The sequence below is a fragment of the Squalius cephalus genome (assembly GCF_949319135.1).
Source record: "Squalius cephalus genome assembly, chromosome: 17".
NCBI lineage: Eukaryota > Metazoa > Chordata > Actinopteri > Cypriniformes > Leuciscidae > Squalius > Squalius cephalus.
Genome location: NC_137138.1, coordinates 3,253,292 through 3,271,793, shown reverse-complemented (window position 1 = coordinate 3,271,793; position 18,502 = coordinate 3,253,292). Strand labels below are relative to the sequence as shown.

Genomic DNA, 18,502 nt, shown 5'->3' with positions numbered 1-18,502 from the left:
TAGTCCAGTAAACGGGACCGAAGCGTTTCTGAATGAATTGCGTATAAAGAGTGAAGGAATCATGATTTTTTTGTTTCTTTATAAAACGAGTCCCGCTTAAAGTTGCTTCTGCGCTCTACACTGTCTCTCATCACGTGACCGTTTGAAAGAACCACGTCTGTGTGTTCCTGAAGGAGATGAGGCTCAGCGGGAATAGACACTGAAGCTTTCATGTGGATCAGCAGCACCAGGGGGCGCCGGAGAGCCGCTAAACACACCGTCTGAGTGTGTGTGTGTGTGTGTGTGTGTTGTGGAAAAGTGTGATGACAAAGCGGGCTCTGTACGGGCTGCGTTTCCACGGCGATGGGAGAGGCGAGTCTGAGCAGCGAATAGTGCGTCTTTGTGCGTCCCAGACACACACACACACACACACACACACACACACACACAGAGCGTAATTACGTGCTGTTTCCTGTGTTGTAGTCATGGCTGGCTGTTTGTGCGTCTGTGGTCTAAACACCATGAGAAAAGCTCTGCAGATTTACTCGCTCTTATAAACCTCACCTGAGTCTCCTGAAGGACGAGATCATCCTTCAACTGGTTTAGCAAACACACACACACCAGCAGGAAGGAGAAATCCTGTTAATATCTCACGTGATTCTCAAAATGAACTGATCTGAGCTGCTCCACATTTATTGCATATTTCTCATTTGAGTGTATTTCTCCAGGAGTCAGAGAAACATCAGAGTATCAGCAGACCGTTAGGGTTCGGGTTAGTAGAGGAAGTTGACTTGTAGTTGCAAAGTTACTCTTAATTAGTGGTAGAATGTCTAAAGTTGACCATCGAAATAAAGTTTTACTGAATAGCTACTTATTAACTCGATAAATAAATCCTGTACTAACGGATGTATTTGTCATTGTTAGATAATGTCAGTAAATGCATTGACTAACATTAATGTTACCCAGAAAATGATTTCAACGTTCCCTCAGTTTGTAAACAGTGTGATCATTTACAATGGAAGCGTTTTGGCATAAAGTGTTCTTTAAAACTGAGTCAAGAACCCTAGAGTTCTGTATAGAACTGCATCGAACCTTTTTTTCTAAGAATGTCGTCAACAAGATGTAAACATGAAAGCAAATGTGCAAATTTCTGTGAATAAAACCAATTTTTTTCATCCAGTAAAAGCATGTAAAACCCCTCAGATCAGATCTGAACTCGTGTGTTTTATCGCTGCATGTTTATTGTTTTCTTCTGTGAGTGTGTGAGTGCTGAACTCTCTCTCTCTCACACACACACACACACACACACACTGTAAGCGTATCAGGCGTTTCGAGGCCCGTGGATCTGATGGCTTTGAACACAATCAACCCTCGGCTGAAGATTTACTGCAGCTCAGACTCTCTTTATCCTGAAACGAGCGCTTTTAAACGCTATTACTGTGTGTTTAAAGCTCTAATGCCTCAATCTCTGCATCTCCTGCGGAAGATCGGGCCGTTGACCCGCTTAGAGGAGCGCTCAGAATTACTGAAGCACGGACTGAGTGTGTGTGTGTCTGAACCCTGGATTAAACAGCAACTTAGAGCATCTTTAACAAAGTGTTTCCTACAGTCATGTGATGATAAACCGCAGTCACATGACCTCACCTCGTTACGGTGCATGTTTAATTCATTAATCCATTATAGCAGAAATATGTATTTTCACCACAAAAATAGTATTTTTGTCTTTAAAATATCTTTAAAAAAAACATTGAAACGAGATAAATTTATATTGTTTTACTGCAATGGCAGATCATTTCACTCGTTTTTAACTTGTTTATACTTCAAACGTGATTGCGGTGAGGAAATACACTTGTAGTAAAGATACCTGCAATAAACTAATCTTATGCAGTGTTGCTTCTCAAGTACAATGATCTTATGTTAAGGAATTTTTGATATTTTAATGGGAAAACAACTCACTAAAAATGGCAAAAAATAATGTTCTTCTTCAGTATTTCTGTCTTGTTTTCTACAACAAATGTCTTAAATCAAGATACATTTACTGGAGAAGCAAAATAACTGAAGATATTAAGTCTTGTTTTCTGGAAAAGTATCAAAATGAAGTGAGTTTATGCTAAAAAAAAAAAAAGAACAAATATTTGGTCGATGGGCTCAGAAAAATAAAGGGAAAACAAGTTTATTTTTCTGACTCATATTTATCTGATTTGGCAGACACATTTTTTTCTTCTTCAGAAAACAAGACCTAACATCTGAAGTCATTTTGCTTCTCAGATAAATGTATCTTTATGTATGAATGTATAGATGTTTGTACTGGAAAACAAGACAACATTTTTTTATTTGCAGTGTTGGTTTTTTAAACCAATTGGTTTTGATGCAATAATATTAGGAGTAAATACGCCACCCATGATAATAAAGAAGAAAAAATGAAGTGCAATATTAATATGAACTCAAACCAATGCGTCAATCATAACCCAAAAATAATGCTTTATTTTTAATGTTATATTGGCAATAGAAGGTCAAATTGCTCTAGTTGCTTTTTGCACATTTGTGAAAACTGCTCATCTGGGCATCTATGCGTACTGAAAATCCACATACTGCAGTACACATATCATGTAACTGTGAACAGCCATTTTGTGTAACGTTCTCAGTGTGTGTGTGTGTGTTAGTGGTCTCCTCTCATCATGTGAGCACCTGTTTTCAGCATGACCTCAGCTCTCTGACCGCTCACTTCAGCCTCACAGAACAACAGAGCAGCAAATCTGATCCAGCTGTTCCTCCAGCGAAACGACTGTTCTTAAAGCCACAGTCCACACACTCACTGCAGCATTCACACACACTAGATCCAGTCACATTCACACACACTAGATCCAGAGTCACACTCACTGCAGCATTCACACACACTAGATCCAGTCACATTCACACACACTAGATCCAGAGTCACACTCACACACACTAGATCCAGAGTCACACTCACTGCAGCATTCACACACACTAGATCCAGAGTCACATTCACACACACTAGATCCAGTCACATTCACACACACTAGATCCAGAGTCACATTCACACACACTAGATCCAGTCACATTCACACACACTAGATCCAGTCACATTCACACACACTAGATCCAGAGTCACACTCACTGCAGCATTCACACACACTAGATCCAGTCACATTCACACACACTAGATCCAGAGTCACACTCACACACACTAGATCCAGAGTCACACTCACTGCAGCATTCACACACACTAGATCCAGTCACATTCACACACACTAGATCCAGTCACATTCACACACACTAGATCCAGAGTCACACTCACTGCAGCATTCACACACACTAGATCCAGAGTCACATTCACACACACTAGATCCAGAGTCACATTCACTGCAGCATTCACACACACAAGATCCAGAGTCACATTCACACACACTAGATCCAGGGTCACATTCACTGCAGCATTCACACACACTAGATCCAGAGTCACATTCACTGCAGCATTCACACACACAAGATCCAGGGTCACATTCACACACACTAGATCCAGAGTCACATTCACACACACTAGATCCAGAGTCACATTCACACACACTAGAGTCACATTCACACACACTAGATCCAGAGTCACATTCACTGCAGCATTCACACACACTAGATCCAGAGTCACATTCACACACACTAGATCCAGAGTCACATTCACACACACTAGATCCAGAGTCACATTCACACACACTAGATCCAGAGTCACATTCACACACACTAGATCCAGAGTCACATTCACACACACTAGATCCAGAGTTACACTCACACACACAAGATCCAGAGTCACATTCACTGCAGCATTCACACACACAAGATCCAGAGTCACATTCACTGCAGCATTCACACACACTAGATCCAGAGTCACATTCACTGCAGCATTCACACACACTAGATCCAGAGTCACATTCACACACACAAGATCCAGGGTCACATTCACACACACTAGATCCAGAGTCACATTCACACACACTAGATCCAGAGTCACATTCACACACACTAGAGTCACATTCACACACACTAGATCCAGAGTCACATTCACTGCAGCATTCACACACACTAGATCCAGAGTCACATTCACACACACTAGATCCAGAGTTACATTCACACACACTAGATCCAGAGTTACACTCACACACACTAGATCCAGAGTCACATTCACTGCAGCATTCACACACACTAGATCCAGAGTCACATTCACACACACTAGATCCAGAGTCACACTCACACACACAAACGAAAGGGATATTTCACCCAAAAAGGATCATTTTGTCGCATTATTTTAGTATCATTGATATACTATATTAACAAAAATAGGTAATCAATGATACTAAAATGCGACAAAATTATAATTTTTGGACTATTCCTTTAAGGAAACTAATCAAACACACACACACACACGTCAAAGTGAACAAATAAACATCAGCGTCACTGAGACATTGAGCAGAGATCCAGGACCTTGTCAACAGCAGAGCTCGTCCAATAAAACGCCTGAGCAAACCCACGCCTGCATTTATTCATTTATGTCATTAAAAACAGCTCGTTAACACTGGAAATATGCACACACAGAGCACACACACACGCCTCAACCAAAAACAACTTTAAAAAGAGCAGTTCTTCATGAGAAACACATGAAAACAACTAGCAGAATATTACTTTACGTTTCACTTACTTGAGTGACACTTTTTAGACTACAAGAATGCTACTTGAAAACAATTTTGCAACTTAATTTTGACATTTTCTGAAGAAAACGTGCAAGGTGCGTTCCTGAGCAAAACATTCATTTTCAATAATTCAGTGGGACAATTTTTATGCATTTAATGCAATTCACATTCTGATGACTACTCAAAAACATACGAGTGCATCAGAAACAGTTTCGTTTGTGTATAAATGTGCATGTAATAAGAGAACACAACCCTTCACTGTGTGTGTGTGTGTGTGTTACGAGCATTATATCTTCTTTTCTTTATGTATTCTCTTTCTGTGCTTTATTCTCTCCAGCTGTCTGAAGCTTTATGGATTGTTTCAAGTCTTAAAAAAAGCCTTAAATATGGAAAATATTACCAGCATCTTCCCTGATGCTTTGAAGTCCATTCCTCCCCCTCGTTCTGTCTCTCGCTCAGATATTTCCTGCATTTATTCCTGCGCTGCTCATAACTTACAGTCAGAAGAGTCCACACTGCTAACCTGACCTGATAACACTCACACATTACAGGAGCTCAACAGGGACGTCATGCACACTGCATTAAGCTTGACTTTTACTGCAACTGATGCAAAGATTTAGAGTAGATTAGTCTTAAATGTTCAACAGGAAGTGGCTGAAGCATTTCACTCGCATTTACGACTAAAAATAGATGCTCTGCAAAAAATGCTTTTCTTACTTAGTATTTTTGTCTTGTTTCCAGTCCAAATATCTATAAATTCTTAAATCAAGATGCATTTACTAGATGAGTAAAATTACATAACATATTATGTCTTGTTTTCTGGGGAATTAAACAAAATTAAGTGAGTTAATAAGATTATTTTTCTTACCCCATTAGCAGATCATTTTGCTTAATTTTGCTGCAAATTGTATTTAGGAGTATGTGTACGAAAAAGTAGTTATAAGTATCTTAAACAGTATAACAAAAGTCTTAAAATGCCCTATAATGCTATTTTAAAGGCTTCTAGTATAGTTCTGGAGTCTCTACAACAGCTTTACATGCATCTAAGATCAAAACACACTTTAATTTCCTCATAAGCATCAGCTCTTTTCTCTCAGTGTCTGAAACGCTTCAGTCTCTCTAAACCCCGCCTCTCTGAGAGCCGCTCTGCTCTGATTGGTCAGACGGCCCAGTGTGCTGTGATTGGTCAGAAACGAACGCTCATTATCATATCTGACTCTCAGCTCTTGACACACTACGAACAGCTACGAACAGTGACGATGGCGTGGGTTTTACCGTATCAATCTCATCAAAGTGGATTTGCTTTGTCAGCAGAAAACAGCATCTTCTCCACACGAACAACACGAACCAAACTCTTCCAGACTCAGATAAACTAGTGTTTGAGGGCGGAGCTAAGAGACGCTGTTCAGCCAACGAAAACCACAGACTGGCATTATGCAAATTAGTTACAAACCTACGTAGGTTCACCAGCAGCCAATAAGCATGAGACCAGCGGTTCTTACCATGAGCGAGTGTCTGTTGGACGGCAGCAGTCCTGCGCTGTATCCGCTCATGGCCCCGTTGTGCGAGTGTGATGGCGGGATCAATGCGTGCATGTCCGTGTGAGCGCCGGGCATCGCTGTGGACGGACCGACCGCGTGACTCCGCAACACGTGGATCGCATCATCCAAACGCTCCAATCTGTCCTCGATACGACTTTGCTGGATGGAGGATGAGAAACAGAATAAATGCACAGATACCAATGAAGGATGCATTTAACGTTTTTTTTTTTTTTTACTTGGTTGCGTTCATTATGACTATTGATTCATTTTCTTGCACTGTATCTACATTCTTAGGCATACATGTGAACATTTCTGTACAAATAGAGTATATGGTTTCTGTAAAGCACATATTTGGGTAACACTTAACAATAAGATTCATTAGTTAACATTAGGTAACTACATTAGTTAACATGAACTAATAATGAACTGCACTTGTACAGCATTTATTATTTGTTCATGTTCATTTCAACATTTAATAATTCTATATTAAAATCTTGTTAACATTAGTTAATGCACTGTGAACTAACATGAACTAACAATGAACAGCTGTATTTTTAATTAACTGACGTTAACAAAGATGAACAAATACAGTAACAAATGTATTGTTCATGGTTAGTTCATGTTAGTTAATACATTAACTAATGTAAACTAATGAACCTTACTGTAAAGTGTTACCCATATTTGATACCCAAAATGCCTTCTTTTTATACAATTGTTTTCTAATATTTAATCAGAATCCTAAACTAAGTTTCCACAGTTTTATTGCAATAACTATGGTATTTTGGCAAACATCATGGCAAAGCCTGTGTTATTTCCTGAAGGCTGAACAGAATTGACAGGAGCAGTTTGATCTCTTACCAGTGAGTGCAGTGGCGGCTCGTAACTGGGAGATGAAGATCCCTGACCGTTTCTGGACCAGACGGCCGTACTGGCAGCTGGAGGAGCGAGACCAACATCATCATCATCACTGTCAACAGCTACACTCCTCAAACACATTTATTTAAACGCAGCTCACAGTGATTCACAAGGTAGAATACAAACAGAAAAATCAAAAACATGCAACAGTGATAATGTGATTTTAAATCTCAACACAATATCAATAAATACTGATATTAATACTCAAAAGCAGATATATCTTGTCTTGACTCTACTTTTAAATATTTAACTACTTGTAGCCAGTCTAATGTTGTTGTCCACTTCTTTTTTGTGCAGATAGATAGATAGACAGATTGGTGGATAGATGGATGGATGGACAGATAGATGTATAGATAGATAGATGTATAGATAGATAGATAGATAGATAGATTGGATAGATGGATGGGTGGACAGATAGATAGATAGATAGATAGATAGATAGATAGATAGATAGATAGATAGATAGATAGATAGATAGATAGATAGATAGATGTATAGATAGATAGATAGATAGACGATAGATAGATAGATAGATAGATAGATAGATAGATAGACGATAGATAGATAGATAGATAGATAGATAGATAGATAGATGTATAGATAGACAGATGGATAGATGGATAGATAGATAGATAAACAGATAGATAGATAGATAGATAGATAGATAAATAGATAGACAGATAGATAGATAGATAGATAGATAGATAGATAGATAGATAGATAGATAGATAGATAGATAGATAGATAGATAGATTCCCCATATATCCTCTAAACCATTTTTTTCCCGTTGATCCAACACTCAAACCCGACCAATTAACTGTCATTCACTCCAGCGGAATAAATCATCCCGTCTTTCTCTTTGTTGTCCTCTTTTCTTTTGTGTGGTTCTCTATGTGAGATCGGTGTAGATGTGAAGCTCATCAGCTGGTGGGGCGACTCTGCCTTTGATAGGTGACGACCCCAATGCTAATAACACCTCGTTATTCTTCCCTTCTTCTCTCTTTCACGCGCTCATGTTAAGATGCAAACGCGGCCCGGTTCACGCCGGTAATTAAAGAGGAGTGGCGCTCATTTATTCCTTCTCTCTGACCTTCACCTGTTTGCGTTTGTGCATCCGCTCGTCACATATATCACGCCTAATTATGTTGTGTTTTTTCAAATTGTTCTTCTTTATAGAAACATGCATTTCAGACGCTTCTCTGTATTATTAAACCTCATTTCCAAATGCTAATTAGCACATAATTATAGCCACATTCATGTGCAAATAAATTTTGCATGTATCCGCGGCGCTGCAAATGAGAAAATTATTAAATTAGTTACTTAAACTTCCCTCGCATGTTTAAGTTTAAATATTAATTTGCACTTGCGCATTTAATGGTTGTCGGTCTAATAACTTTGGCACTCTGAGACATTGTAATTAGCCGGCGGTCGTTTTCATGCCGACTCGAATAATGACGTGATAATCAGGCATTGAGATGAAGTGCGTTTACACTCTAAAAAACGTTAGGTTATTTTTCTACCCAAATCCTGGGTTGAGCCTTTTGGGTACATTTATGGGGTTATATTTTCAGTACTTGGGCAGTTTTTGTGTTACCCAGATCCTGGGTCAGACGTAACAACCCAGTGTTTGGGTAGTTTTTGTTACCCAGATCCTGGGTCAGACGTAACAACCCAGTGTTTGGGTAGTTTTTGTGTTACGCAGATCCTGGGTCAGACGTAACAACCCAGTGTTTGGGTAGTTTTTGTGTTTCCCAGATCCTGGGTCAGACGTTCCCAGATCCTGGGTCAGACATAACAATCCAGTGTTTGGGTAGTTTTTGTGTTTCCCAGATCCTGGGTCAAACGTGACAACCCAGTGTTTGGGTAGTTTTTGTGTTTCCCAGATCCTGGGTCAGACATAACAATCCAGTGTTTAGGTAGTTTTTGTGTAACGCAGATCCTGGGTCAGATGTAACAACCCAGTGTTTGGGTAGTTTTTGTGTAACGCAGATCCTGGGTCAGATGTAACAACCCAGTGTTTAGGTAGTTTTTGTGTAACGCAGATCCTGGGTCAGACATAACAACCCAGTGTTTGGGTAGTTTTTGTTACCCAGATCCTGGGTCAGACGTAACAACCCAGTGTTTGGGTAGTTTTTGTGTTACGCAGATCCTGGGTCAGACGTAACAACCCAGTGTTTGGGTAGTTTTTGTGTTTCCCAGATCCTGGGTCAGACGTTCCCAGATCCTGGGTCAGACATAACAATCCAGTGTTTGGGTAGTTTTTGTGTTTCCCAGATCCTGGGTCAAACGTGACAACCCAGTGTTTGGGTAGTTTTTGTGTTTCCCAGATCCTGGGTCAGACATAACAATCCAGTGTTTAGGTAGTTTTTGTGTAACGCAGATCCTGGGTCAGATGTAACAACCCAGTGTTTGGGTAGTTTTTGTGTTTCCCAGATCCTGGGTCAGACATAACAATCCAGTGTTTAGGTAGTTTTTGTGTAACGCAGATCCTGGGTCAGACATAACAACCCAGTGTTTGGGTAGTTTTTGTGTTTCCCAGATCCTGGGTCAAACGTGACAACCCAGTGTTTGGGTAGTTTTTGTGTTTCCCAGATCCTGGGTCAGACATAACAATCCAGTGTTTAGGTAGTTTTTGTGTAACGCAGATCCTGGGTCAGACGTAACAACCCAGTGTTTGGGTAGTTTTTGTGTTTCCCAGATCCTGGGTCAGACATAACAACCCAGTGTTTAAGTAGTTTTTGTGTAACGCAGATCCTGGGTCAGATATAACAACACAGGGATAGAGTTAAATGTATGCAATATGTATTCATAACCATATAAAATATGCTATACTGTAAAATATGACAGAAAATAAAGGAATTCTCAAGCAAACCAGTGGTTGTGTGGAGTATTTTTTTTTTTTAAGCTAAGATAATTTAAGTTAATCCATAAACATTAATTCATGTATGAAGTAAAAATAAACCAAAAATAAGCTAGTTTTATAAATGAATCAACTCAGTGTGTGCTGGGTTAAATAAACAACACAATCTGCTGGGTAAAATTAACCCAACATGTGTTCTGTCCTGTATTTACCCAGCCCTTGGGTTAAAATGGGGTTGTTTTTAACCCAGTGTTCTTCAGAGTGTAGGTGGGAACATCCTACGGAAAATGAAAAATGCAACATACGAAACGCTTTGAATTGCGCTTTAGTTAACTATAAAAACCTCAGTGTCACCTACTAAATGTTGAAAATGTTGATCATCATAATGTTTCAAATACTCATATAAATAATCATACTCATTATAATGTATAGTAAACAGTGAGCAGTAAAGCAGAACTAGAGTTTTATCAGGTGACTGACATCAGCGCAAACAGGGTGTGTGTTTAAAAATCTGTTGAGAATAAACACACACACACACATACACACACACGCTGTTACCTGTGAGCGACGGAGGTGATCCCACAGGAGTGGAGGGGTTGGATGAGAAGCTGTTATTGGTGTGGTCGGGGGAATAGATCTACAACGACAACAAACACACAGCAATGACAAACGAGAACGCCACAAACACACAACATCATGTGCAAACTCCCTACAGGAGCGTTTGTGTGACTCCTCTGAAAGATTCTGCTGGCTAAGATGTCTAAAAGGCAACATGAAATCACATTTACTCTCTTAATAAATGTCTGTTGTATTAAAGCCCGCATGAAACAGAAGTTGCGATAGTCTTTTCTCGTCTATTGTACCGTATATCAAACAAGAACAAATGTAGGCGGGGCTTGATTTGGTCCATGAGGGATTGACTGGATGGTTGAATGGTTGTGGTTTGCTATTGGTCGAAGCATAAAACAAGTTGTGAATGTGGTTTCATGTTGTCTTTTGCAGCTGTGTGTTGCTGAGATGAGACCTGTTGACTCACTGAAGCCAGGGCCTTTCCTAACGCGTCTCCCGTCTGCGAACTCGTTCCTGCTCCGCTCGACGATCGATTCGCTGAAACACAACAGAGACAGAGACAGATTATAGAGCTTTAAAACTCCTATCCGTTTAAATAAGATGAAGACAAAAGTGCTGACTTTAAATGAACACTTCAGAGCAGTGATTCTCAACCAGGGCCCCGATGGGACTTCAAAATGGCTTAAAATGATTTAATATAAGACAAAACAAGCTTTTAAATAAGATCTTTAAAAAAAATTTAAAAAATTGTTCCCTCAACAACCTCCAATCATGGTCTTGGAAAACCAGGACATATATGAACAAAAAGCATGGACATTTATAAAATTAAACAAAAAATAATTGAAATTTCAAAAATGAATACACATTGTTCTAGTTACGTCAAACTCAAAAATATTTTATCAAGTAGAAATTGCTGAGAAATTGTCATTTGTGAGTTAAATATATATATATATATTTTTTTTTTTAAATATAATAAATTCATATAAATTCATTACTGAACCCTGAAGAACATTCAGTTCTTGAAACTTTTGAAATGTACAGAATATAAATGTTTTAATTTTTATTTAATTTGATATACTTTTAATATAATTATTTAATCCTTAATTTTATTTATTAATTAAAATTTATAATGATAGAATCTAAATGTTATAATTTTAATATAATTTAATATAATTTTAACATGATTATTTAAACATTTATTTTTAATTTAATTGAGTTGAATTCAATTTAATAGATGGACACCCCTACTTTCCATAAATAAAAAAAGTTTAAAATCAAGAATCTTTGTCATAACGGCAGAAGTTTCTTCGCCAACATGAAGCGCCTTGGAGTCAAAAAAGTTGAGAACCACTGCTTTAGACAATTAACATTTACTCAGTATTCACAAAAACATTTTGAAAACGTTTATGTCAATATTAAGGCTGATTTTGGAATTGACAGATGGCGGAATGACCAATGATGTTGATCAGCTGATCAGAAACAGTTACTGACCATCTTTACATGACTAAATCGGTTGATTAATAACTAATGTTATTGGGCAGCTAAACCTGATCTCCTGTAGCTCCCTTGGCTCCTTCTCTCAAAGCAATTATCCTAATATTCTTCCATCCATCGATCCGATTGAGCTCGATCCGAATGAAATTTCGATCCGATTGAAAGGGGTTTATTCCTTAAGAATGTGAAGTGGAGCAGGACAACGTCCACCAGTTCCAGACGCTCATCCACACACGACTGGCTTTGGGCATTTTTACTGCGTGATCAATATAAGCAGCGGCACAACGGTTCAGACGCTCACTGCCCCCAAATTATGACCAGAAATGGATAAATATTAAGTCTGCTGTTTGAAAAAAATAAAGAACCAATGTAGGAGAATGGTTATTACATTTCTAACATAAATCAAGCAAGCTAGTATGCATAGGCCAGGAAGTGTTGGCGAAATAGCACACTAGTGGACCGGAGGGAATAATATGGAATAAACTTCTTGAACAAAATAAATTCAAGCAGTTTCAAGGACCTGTATCTATGTGTGTTTATTTTCAACAACTTTCCAGGGCCTTGAATTTGTTTTTCAGATTCACAAACTTTCAAGGACCCGTGGGAACCCTGATATATGTGTGCAGGCGTGTAGTCTTTCTTTACAAACTGACCTCAACAAATTACTTGTCTGGCCTTAAAAATTCATAATACAGAATTTTTTTGTCGCTTCTGGAAGTCACTCCAGACTCACCCATGATGCTGTCGGTCCCGTTAGTGGTTGCGGAGCAAGACGCCGTGCTGTAGTGATTCGACCCGCCGCTCCGATGGAAACTGGACATGGGAGGAAGACTGGGGTTAATCTCAGCCGACGAGTGTGACGGGTAACTCTGCAAAACACAGAGAGAAAGAGGGTTATCCAACAGATGAGGCCGAGTCATAAATAAACACTTGAACCGTTTATCATTGTTGAACCTTTGACCATAGAGCACCTTTATTTTAAACTCCATTCTGGAAGCACTCGCTCACTGCAAACATGCTTTTCTTACTTAGTATTTTTGTCTTGTTTCCAGTCCAAATATCTTAAAACTCTTAAATCAAGATGCATTTACTTAGTAAAATGCCATAAGATATTATGTCTTGTTTTCTGGGGAAATAAATGAAAATTAAGTGAGTTTTTGCTTAAAACAAGCAAAATTATCTGCCAATGGGGTTGGTAGATAATTTTGCTTGTTTTAAGCAAAAACTCACTTCATTTTGATTAATTCCCCCGGAAAACAAGACATAATATCTTATGGCATTTTACTCATCTTGATTTAAGAGTTTTTAGATATTTGGACTGGAAACGAGACAAAAATACTAAGTAAGAAAAGTTTTTTGCAGTGCTATCATTGGACACTGTTTAGAAACTCACAAGTCTGCTGAACTAATCTTAAAGTTGCACTGTGTAATATTTAGGAGGATCTGTTGACAGAAATGCAATATCATATACATAACTATGTTTTCAGTGGTGTATAAAGACCTTACTTAATGAACCGATATGCTTTTATAACCTTAGAATGAGGCATTTCTCTCTACACACACCGCGGGTCCACTTACATAGACATGTTTCTACGGTGGCCCTGAACGGACAAACGCGTTTCGTCACTATGTTGTTCTTCGTGCAAAGAAGCTGAAGCTAAAGTCAGCGAATAAAACACTGACACAATGATGAACAAGTAACAATAATATTCGCAATAATATATCGTTTTACTGAATAATTAAGTAAACCTAATTTCTTAATTTATCTTTGTAAAGAAGCCTCATTGCTGAACTGGCTACTATCTGCTGTCTCAGACGACGACATCACTTCCTGTCGGCCACCGTAACTTCTGTTGGTTGCAATTTGCAAACTCACGACTAGATACCACTAAAATGACACAGTGCACCTTTAAGCTGATGAAGATATGCGAGTAAATGCGCTCACAAGTCTCTCGTGTGGGTGAAGGCCGCAGTAGCTGCTGCTCTGAGCGCTGTGTGTGGAGTTTCCCAGCATGCTGTTGTATCCGGGCTGGTTCATACTGCCGGACGAGCTCCATGGGTCTGTACTGTGATGACCGTCTGAAATCATTCATGAAACACAAACACACACACACACACACACACACACACACACACACACACACACACACACACACACAGAGTAGATCAGAGTTTAATCGGGCTTTGACTTCTGGACCTGAGAGGTCCAATAACATGGATATTGTGTTCTGGCTGGTTTGTTTCTGCTGTAGTGAAGCACCCTTCCATAGTTAACAAGTGTTCTGAGTGTTTTAGGCTGTTGCTGTGTGGTTTCTAGGGGGATGCATGTGTTTAAGGCAGTTGCTATGCAATCGCTAGGGTATTCTGAGTGTTTTAGGCTGTTGCTGTGTGGTTTCTAGGGGGATGCATGTGTTTAAGGCAGTTGCTATGTAATCGCTAGGGTATTCTGAGTGTTTTAGGCTGTTGCTGTGTGGTTTCTAGGGGGATGCATGTGTTTTAGGCAGTTGCTATGCAATCGCTAGGGTATTCTGAGTGTTTTAGACTGTTGCTGTGTGGTTTCTAGGGGGATGCATGTGTTTTAGGCAGTTGCTATGCAATCGCTAGAGTATTCTGAGTGTTTTAGGCTGTTGCTGTGTGGTTTCTAGGGGGATGCATGTGTTTTAGGCAGTTGCTATGCAATCGCTAGGGTATTCTGAGTGTTTTAGGCTGATGCTATGTAATCGCTAGGGTGTTCTGCGTGTTTTAGGCTGTTGCTATGCTGTTTCTAGGGTGATGCAAGTGTTTTAGGCAGTTGTTATGTAATCGCTAGGGTATTCTGAATGTTTTAGGCTGTTGCTGTGTGGTTTCTAGGGGGATGCATGTGTTTTAGGCTGTTGCTATGTAATCGCTAGGGTATTCTGAGTGTTTTAGGCTGTTGCTGTGTGGTTTCTAGGGGGATGCATGTGTTTAAGGCAGTTGCTATGTAATCGCTAGGGTATTCTGAGTGTTTTAGGCTGTTGCTGTGTGGTTTCTAGGGGATGCATGTGTTTTAGGCAGTTGCTATGCAATCGCTAGGGTATTCTGAGTGTTTTAGGCTGATGCTATGTAATCGCTAGGGTGTTCTACGTGTTTTAGGCTGTTGCTATGCTGTTTCTAGGGTGATGCAAGTGTTTTAGGCAGTTGTTATGTAATCGCTAGGGTATTCTGAGTGTTTTAGGCTGTTGCTGTGTGGTTTCTAGGGGGATGCATGTGTTTTAGGCTGTTGCTATGCAATCTCTAGGGTATTCTGAGTGTTTTAGGCTATTGCTATTCTGTTTCTAGGGTGAAGCAAGTGTTTTAGGCTGTTGCTATGCAATCGCTAGGGGGTTCTGAGTGTTTTAGGCTGTTGCTATGCTGTTTCTAGTGTGATGCAATTGTTTTAGGCAGTTGTTATGTAATTGCTAGGGTATTCTGAGTGTTTTAGGCTGTTGCTATTCAGTTTCTAGGGTAATGCAAGCGTTTTAGGCTGTTGCTATGCTGTTTCTAGGGTGATGCAAGAGTTTTAGGCAGTTGCTATGCAATCGGTAGGGTGTTCTGAGTGTTTTAGGCTGTTGCTATGCTGTTTCTAGGGGGATGTAAGAGTTTTAGGCAGTTGCTATGCAATCGCTAGGGTGTTCTGCGTGTTTTAGGCTGTTGCTATGCTGTTTCTAGGGTGATCCAAGTGTTTTAGGCAGTTGTTATGTAATTGCTAGGGCATTCTGAGTGTTTTAGGCTGTTGCTATTCTGTTTCTAGGGTGATGCAAGTGTTTTAGGCTGTTGCTATGCAATCACTAGTGGGTTCTGAGTGTTTTAGGCTGTTGCTATGCTGTTTCTAGGGTGATGCAAGTGTTTTAGGCTGTTGCTATGCAATCACTAGGGGGTTCTGAGTGTTTTAGGCTGTTGCTATGCTGTTTCTAGAGTGATGCAAGTGTTTTAGGTTGTTGTTATACAGTTGCTAGGGTGTTCTGGGTGTTTACCTGGCATAAAGAAGGAGCTGGGAAAGCTGCTGCCCGGTGCTTTAGAGGACGGGTAACCTGGTGAGTCTCGGTTATAATCGGCAGTGCTGGCAGACGGGGCGTATACCTGAAACACACACACACTGATCAGGACGACTGAAGACACAACACACACTCTCAACATGCATTTCACTTTAGATTATGCAATCAAGATCACCATGACATGCATGAAGAAGCATTAGAGAAAAGACAGAAGCAGCCAGCAAAACTGCACTTTATAATATCAGGAGAGAAACACTTTCCCAGGAACAATTTGCAGTGTTCCCAAAGTGTTGCAACACAATAATTTAGTGCGAGTGTGAGAGGAGCAGCTGCGGCGGATCAGTGATGACATCAGCGCACAAATAGCAGAGCATTCCCGTCTGGAAAACTGTGCTGTAATGACTAGCAGGAACACTGGGAACATGCCGGATGGGAATATTGTGCTGGGATAAACACACAGTGGGCGTACGAGGACAGAACGACCCTCAGATATACAGAAACAGAAGATCTTCCTAAATTCACCTCAAATGACAACAAAAACATCACAGATTAGAAATCTCTCTAACGTCTCAAATGCAACTCTGTGACTAAATGCAGAGCAGACGAAAACTTTAAGTGGTTTCTGATGAGAAAATGTTTTGTTTTGTTTTTCCCAAGGAATTGAGGGAGAAAAATCTGAGACAAACCTAAATGAAACTCAAAAGAGAACTTGTGATGTCTCCAGAGCTCAAGGGTGAAGTTTGAGGAGTTTTATGGAGACCAAGAGACTTCAGCACAGATGGAGGACTTTCCCATGAAGCATCTGACACACACACACACACACACACACACACACATCTGTGAAAGAGATCAGACTATGACTCTGGGGGGGGGGGGGGGGGGGGGGGGGTTCAGTAACATGGAGATTGAGTTCTGGTTGTATTTTTCTGCTGTAGTGAAGCACCTGTCCATTGTTAATGCACACATTCCTATGCGCTTTAAGTGTTTTATAGGCTGATGCTAAGCAGTTAGGGTATTTCGAGTGTTTTAGAGTGTTGCTATGCAGTTAGGGTGTTTCGAGTGTATGAGGGTGTTACTATGCAGTTAGGGTGTTTCGAGTGTTTTAGGGTGTCTCTATGCAGTTAGGGTGTTTCGAGTGTTTTAAGCTGTTTCAAGTCTTTTAAGCAATTGCTATGCAGTTAGGGTGTTTCGAGTGTTTGAGGGTGTTGCTATGCAGTTAGGGTGTTTCGAGTGTTTTAGGCTGTTGCTATGCAGTTAGTGTGTTTCGAGTGTTTTAAGCTGTTTCAAGTCTTTTAAGCAATTGCTATGCAGTTAGGGTGTTTCGAGTGTTTGAGGGTGTTACTATGCAGTTAGGGTGTTTTGAGTGTTTTAGGCTGTTGCTATGCAGTTAGGGTGTTGCTATGCAGTTAGGGTGTTTCGAGTGTTTTAGGCTGTTGCTATGCAGTTAGGGTGTTTCGAGTGTTTGAGGGTGTTGCTATGCAGTTAGGGTGTTTCGAGTGTATGAGGGTGTTGCTATGCAGTTAGGGTGTTTCGAGTGTTTTAGGCTGTTGCTCTGCAGTTAGGGTGTTGCTATGCAGTTAGGGTGTTTCGAGTGTTTTAGGGTGTTGCTATGCAGTTAGGGTGTTTCGAGTGTTTGAGGGTGTTGCAATGCAGTTAGGGTGTTTCGAGTGTTTTGAGTGTATGAGGTGTTGCTATGCAGTTAGGGTGTTTCGAGTGTATGAGGGTGTTGCTATGCAGTTAGGGTGTTTCGAGTGTTTTAGGCTGTTGCTATGCAGTTAGGGTGTTTCGAGTGTATGAGGGTGTTGCTATGCAGTTAGGGTGTTTCGAGTGTTTTAGGCTGTTTCTATGCAGTTAGGGTGTTTCAAGTGTATGAGGGTGTTGCGAGTGTATGAGGGTGTTGCGAGTGTATGAGGGTGTTGCTATGCAGTTAGGGTGTTTCGAGTGTTTTAGGCTGTTGCTATGCAGTTAGGGTGTTTCGAGTGTATGAGGGTGTTGATATATAAGGGTGTTGATATGCAGTTAGGGTGTTTCGAGTGTATGAGGGTGTTGCTATGCAGTTAAGGTGTTTCAAGTGTTTTGGAGTGTTGCTATGCAGTTAGGGTGTTTCGAATGTTTTAAGCTGTCTTTATGCAGTTAGGGTGTTTCGATTGTTTTAGGGTGTTGCAAAGAAGTTAGGGTGTTTTGAGTGTTTTGAGGGTGTTGCTATGCAGTTAGGTGTTTTGAGTGTTTTAGGGTGTTTCTATGCAGTTAGGGTGTTTCGAGTGTTTTAGAGTGTTGCTATGCAGTTAGGGTGTTTCAAGTATTTTAGAGTGTTGCTATGCAGTTAGGGTGTTTCGAATGTTTTAAGCTGTCTTTATGCAGTTAGGGTGTTTCGAGTGTTTTAGGGTGTTGCAAAGAAGTTAGGGTGTTTCGAGTGTTTTAGAGTGTTGCTATGCAGTTAGGGTGTTT

The 18,502-nt window shown here is 40.1% G+C and overlaps 1 protein-coding gene across 7 annotated transcripts in view; it reads right to left on the bottom strand.

Moving 5' to 3' along the window:
- The window catches only part of tcf4 (transcription factor 4), a 221,818-nt gene that overhangs the window by 18,737 nt on the left and 184,579 nt on the right, over window positions 1-18,502 (bottom strand). For 4 of the 7 annotated variants that reach the window (XM_079847540.1, XM_079847541.1, XM_079847542.1 and 1 more), the window contains 7 exons: window positions 16,034-16,139; window positions 14,005-14,138; window positions 12,793-12,928; window positions 11,032-11,102; window positions 10,554-10,632; window positions 7,079-7,155; window positions 6,182-6,379 (listed from right to left, as the gene is read on the bottom strand). In XM_079847540.1, coding sequence (XP_079703666.1) covers window positions 6,182-6,379; window positions 7,079-7,155; window positions 10,554-10,632; window positions 11,032-11,102; window positions 12,793-12,928; window positions 14,005-14,138; window positions 16,034-16,139 — 801 coding nt within the window. Of the gene's footprint in view, window positions 1-6,181; window positions 6,380-7,078; window positions 7,156-10,553; window positions 10,633-11,019; window positions 11,103-12,792; window positions 12,929-14,004; window positions 14,139-16,033; window positions 16,140-18,502 lie in introns of all 7 variants that reach the window. The other 3 variants (XM_079847537.1, XM_079847539.1, XM_079847538.1) reach the window with 1 other exon arrangement.